Consider the following 5,513-nt stretch of genomic DNA (forward strand, 5'->3'; position numbering starts at 1 on the left):
ATGGAGATAGAGAAGAACATGGGCAGTGGCGAGGTGGAGGTGAAAGAAGAGCTACAAAGTAAGAAGATGAAGCGACGAGGAGGCATCAGAACATTGCCTTTCATCCTTGGTGAGCGCTTTTGTGTGGATTTATTTCATCCTGAATCTTCTCCTTAATACCCTTCCCCTTCTCATTATCAATTTGTTCGTCGATTAGAGAGAGAGAGAGAGAGGTGTTTCGTGGCCTTTCATAGTTTTGTTTTTTGTTTTTTTTTGGGTAATAATGGCCTTTCATAGTTAACTTATTTAGTTTACGGGGATGATTATATTTACAAATTTTTTTGTTTACAAACTATACTATGTTCTCTTAAACTATATTAAGTTACATTATGTACTTTCAGGAGTATATAGTGTAATTTACAAAAATTTGTAAAAGAAATTTGTAAATAAATTTTTTCTCTTAATTTATAGCTTTACAAAAGTAAGTTTATAACGAAGGGATTTTGATTCTGAGACATAATATATGAAAAAATTAACAGAGAGTAGTACAACTTAAACCTTCGAAGTGATGCATCTGTCTTCAGGAAATTACAAAATTAATTTCTTATTTTTTTTAAAAAAATTATAGAGTCTTACTCTTATTGTGTTGATTGATTATGTACTAATAGATAGTTTTTATCTAATAGATGCTAGCTCCTTTTATTAATTAAATACGTCCGAGATTCTATTTACTCTTGAGTCTAAATTTCTTTTGAGTAAATTCAAATCTTTCAAATAATAATGTGTCATTGTATTTTTTTTTGGGGGAGGTTATACTCACACTATTTCAAACTTATCACTTTTTTTATTTATTTGATTATTATTAGATTAATTTGAAATCAATGATTAAAAAAAAGAAAAAATTAACTAATGTTAATTTCAAATTAATCTAATGATAACCAAATAAATAATAAGAGTGGTGAAATTTAAAAGACTAATTCAATAGTAAATTAAAAAATTAAAGTGGTGAAATTTTAACCTATAAATAACTTATTTAGAAATTCGCTTGTTTTTTAGTCAACTTGAGATCTGTGTAATTGTATTGATTATGAAGTTGATTGGAGTCTACACTAATAGATATTAGCTCCCTTTATTAATTATTAATATAGAAGACTAGGAGTAGTACGAGGTCAATGTGTGCCAGTAATTTAGGCATTTCTTAATAAGCCAAGTTGTCACTTAACAATGTATGCCAGTAATTTAGACATTTCTTAATAAGCCAAGTTGTGAATAAATCTTATGGGTAAATTACCTTTTTCTTGTACCGAAAATTTTAATATACTATCCTAGTATCTATATATCTGCCTAGTAAAAATACAATACCCATACTGACATATTTCTCGAGGAGGGAAAGAGAAACAAAACTAGACCTATATATTTCCAAGAATATATTATCTATAATTTTATTTTGAAAGAGAGTTATACACAGTACTCAATACGACGATAATACAAAAGATATTCACGGTCCATTTTATGTTTATTATTTTATTGAAATATGCATGATCATTTGCTTTTAAAAGAAACTTTATTCCCTCCAAAAAAAGGAACTAATTTATTATCTATTGTCATCCTTACTCTGTTTATAATCACTTTCTTTCGAATATTACTTCTTAACATTGTACTCTTTTTTCGTGGTGTTTCATTTTTATTTTAAAATATATACATAATATTATTTAATATTTAATATTTAATATTTAATATTTATAATTTTTTTTTCTGAAATACGTCTTTATTTCTCAATTGAACTTTACTGTTTACTATTTACTATTTACTATTACTATCGCTTGATTAATATTTCTCTATTAAAATTTTCATTTTCCATTTAATATAGTAATTTTATTAAAAATAAATTTCAGTTGTCAAAGTAATTTTATTATATACTATCACTATTACATAATTAATTTTTTTTACCAGCATTAATTAACATTTTTGTCTTTTTTGTACTATTATTCTTTTGAAGCTAATGCCTTTAAAAATATTATTAAATGTTTCTCAGACAATTTTATTATGTAACATTAAATTATTATTTTTTCAACATAATTGCGGTTGATGGCAACAGAAGTGGATGTTGACCTAGGTGAACCTTGCGTGTAATATTTACTTTTATTAAAACTTTTTTTTTTTTTTTTGGGTAAGACTTTTATCAAAACTTTACCTAACCACCATCCTAATTTGGAATTATGTGAGAAATTGCTTACACTTAAAAATTGTTGTTTCTCAATTAATTACTCGCCAAGCCACAAGGCAATTTTTTATTTGGAAAATTGACAGATTGAAAATAAAATAAAATAAAATAAAATAAAATAAAATTGTTTATAAACGAGTAATTAACTAAGAGTACATCTATCTTTAAATATTAGTATATTACAATTATGATTCCAGTTTCATTTTCTGTATGAACGAGATTAATTTGGACTGGTAATTGGGTGTTGAACATATACATGCAGCAAATGAAGTATGTGATAGATTTGCGGTGGCTGGTTTTCATGGTAACTTGATAAGTTACCTGACTCAAGAGCTGAACTTGCCATTGGTATTGGCCTCAAACACTCTCACAATCTTTGGTGGAACTGCTAGCTTCACTCCTCTCCTTGGTGCTCTCTTTGCTGAGTCCTTTGCTGGCCGATTTTGGACCATTACTGTTGCTTCTCTCATTTATGAACTGGTTCCTCTTCTCCACACAATCTCATCATGAAACTTCTTATACTAGCTAGTATTTCTCAAGTACTTTCAATGTTTAAATATAAAATATTTCAATTACATAACTACTTAAAAACAGTTAGGATTCACATTTAATTTAGTAATTGGTTTTTATTATTTCTGGTGCAGAAATATTTTTCCTGTCATACTCACATAAAAGTGAATGAGTTTCATTACAAAGAGAAGGAAAAAAAATATTAACTGGATCCACTAATTTTTATGTAAGTGTGATGGAAAAATTATTTTGCCATAAAAACAGAAATATTTTTTCCTATTTACAAAATATTGTCTATTAAGTTTAATTTTGATCCAAAATACTATTATATTATCTAAATATGTGTTGCATATCGTGCTAATTATCGTCATACACTTGCTTGACACAGGGGTTGGTTGTTATGACTGTATCAGCTATATTGCCACATATGCGCCCTCCACCATGCCCAACACAAGTGAATTGCCAAGAAGCCACATCCTCAAACCTGTGGATACTATACCTCTCTCTGCTCCTCACATCTCTTGGATCAGGTGGCATTAGACCTTGTGTTGTGCCCTTCTTAGGAGACCAATTTGATATGACCAAAAATGGTGTGGCATCTAGGAAGTGGAACATCTTCAATTGGTACTTTTTCTGCATGGGATTCGCTTCTCTAAGTGCTTTGACCATTGTGGTTTATATTCAAGACAATACGGGCTGGGGCTGGGGCCTTGCAATACCAACCATTGTCATGTTCATATCCATCATTGCCTTTGTCTTGGGCTCACCACTCTATAAGAATGTAAAACCAAAGGGGAGTCCTTTGGTTCGTTTGGCCCAAGTGATTGTGGCTGCATTAAAGAAAAGGAAGGAGGCTTTACCAGACGATCCCAAGCTGTTGTACCAAAATAAAGAACTTGACGATGCTATTTCTTTGGAAGGAAAGCTTTTACACACAGACCAATACAAGTAAGTCAAATATTTAGTTATTTTGGTTCAACCCAAAAACTTGGACTATGAACAAATGGGTTGGGCTTGGTTATTATCAACATATATTGCCCTTTATGAATGTTAGAGAAATATATAAATTATGGATGAACCTTCATATAACAGCGTAAACTTTTGGGTTAAATTAATTTTTTATATGGTATTAAGTGGACTTGTGTATTATCCACCCTCCATGTCTAGTGGATTCTCGTGTGAGCAGACATTTTAAAAAAGTATCAATTGAATCAAATTTAGCTAAATCTCTATTTTGAGCCATATGACTTTCATTGATTTTACCCCTTTATTTTTGTGTTACTAATCTAGATCACCTGCTATGAGATAAATCATATTGATAATTACCCATTAATCAATTTGCCCATTGATTCATTACAGAATCGGGAGGGGTTGAATTTGTTATTTACAACAGAATTTGTAAAGACTAGTTTTAAAGTTCAAATATAAGAGATAAAAATTGAAAATAGGACATAATTTTTTTTTTGAAAACGTTATCATGTACATCCTAAAAGTTCATTTTCCCCACTTGATTTCTTACTACAGATGGTTGGACAAGGCTGCAATTGTGACAGGGGAGGAGGGCAGAGATCCAAATGCAACACCAAACTTATGGAAAGTGGCCACTGTTCATAGAGTTGAGGAGCTAAAATCTATCATTAGAATCCTTCCAATTTGTTCATCAGGAATTTTGCTCATAACTGCTACATCACATCTTCCAAGCTTTGTCATTCAACAAGCACGCACAATGGATCGTCACCTTTCTCATTCATTCCAAATTTCTCCAGCTAGTATGTCTATATTCAGTGTGCTAACCATGATGACAGGAGTTATTCTCTACGAACGCCTTTTTGTTCCCTTTGCTCGTAGGTTCACTAGGAACCCTTCTGGAATCACATGCCTACAAAGAATGGGAGTAGGCTTTATAGTTAACATTATAGCCACAGTAATTTCAGCACCTGTGGAAATAAAAAGGAAAGAAGTTGCTGCAAAGTACCACTTATTGGATGATCCAAAAGCCACTATTCCTATTAGTGTGTTTTGGTTGGTACCTCAGTATTGTTTGCATGGAATGGCTGATGTTTTCATGAGTGTTGGACTTTTTGAATTTCTCTTTGATCAGTCACCTGAAAGCATGAGAAGCAGTGCTACAGCTCTCTATTGCATAACTATAGCCATTGGGAATTATGTTGGTACATTTATAGTATCAATTGTCCATAAATATAGTGGCAAAGAGAACAATTGGTTGCCTGATAGGAACCTTAATAGGGGTAGATTGGAGTACTATTATTTTCTTGTTAGTGGGATTCAGGTTTTAAATCTCATTTATTTTGGAATGTGTGTTTGGTTTTACAGTTACAAGCCCTTGGAAGAAACTACTGAAATGAAAAAGGAAGAAGATTTGGAACAGCCCAATAGGAAAATCTCATCTGTCAATTCAAAAGATGGCAGAGATGATGAGTAGAGAAAGTTTAGAAAAAAAATTAATGTACTTACGATCATATTCGTTATGTCTAATTTGTATTATGGGAGTCATTGATTTTTTTTTTTTTTTTGGGTACATGAGTCATTGAATTTTCAATCCCTCAACAAGTGCCACATGTAAGCACAGGCCAGAGTATTTCTTTTTGTTTAATTTTCGAATGTGCTTTACTCATTTGACATTATTGACAGTGATTTCATTTTCTTGAATAATATAATTGTCTTAAAATAGTAGTATCTATCTAAATATCGACGTTATCGCAACTCAAATATTCTGCATGCAGGATTCATAAGTGATGTGTGAAGTGACTCGGTTTAGTCTAGTGGTGAAGGATTTGAG

General features: G+C 31.1%; 1 protein-coding gene across 1 annotated transcript; it reads left to right on the top strand.

The window, feature by feature from the left end:
• On the top strand, positions 1 to 5,156 carry LOC133311495 (protein NRT1/ PTR FAMILY 3.1-like). The gene is made up of 4 exons (XM_061512550.1): positions 1 to 109; positions 2,466 to 2,683; positions 3,102 to 3,661; positions 4,238 to 5,156. Exons 1-4 carry the CDS (start codon positions 1 to 3, stop codon positions 5,154 to 5,156), a joined length of 1,806 nt encoding a protein of 601 aa, XP_061368534.1.
• The last annotated feature ends 357 nt before the right edge of the window (positions 5,157 to 5,513 follow it).

Source organism: Gastrolobium bilobum, unplaced genomic scaffold (genome assembly GCF_033153095.1).
Source record: "Gastrolobium bilobum isolate Gb01-03AN ecotype WA unplaced genomic scaffold, APGP_CSIRO_Gbil_v1 utg520344, whole genome shotgun sequence".
Lineage (NCBI taxonomy): Eukaryota > Viridiplantae > Streptophyta > Magnoliopsida > Fabales > Fabaceae > Gastrolobium > Gastrolobium bilobum.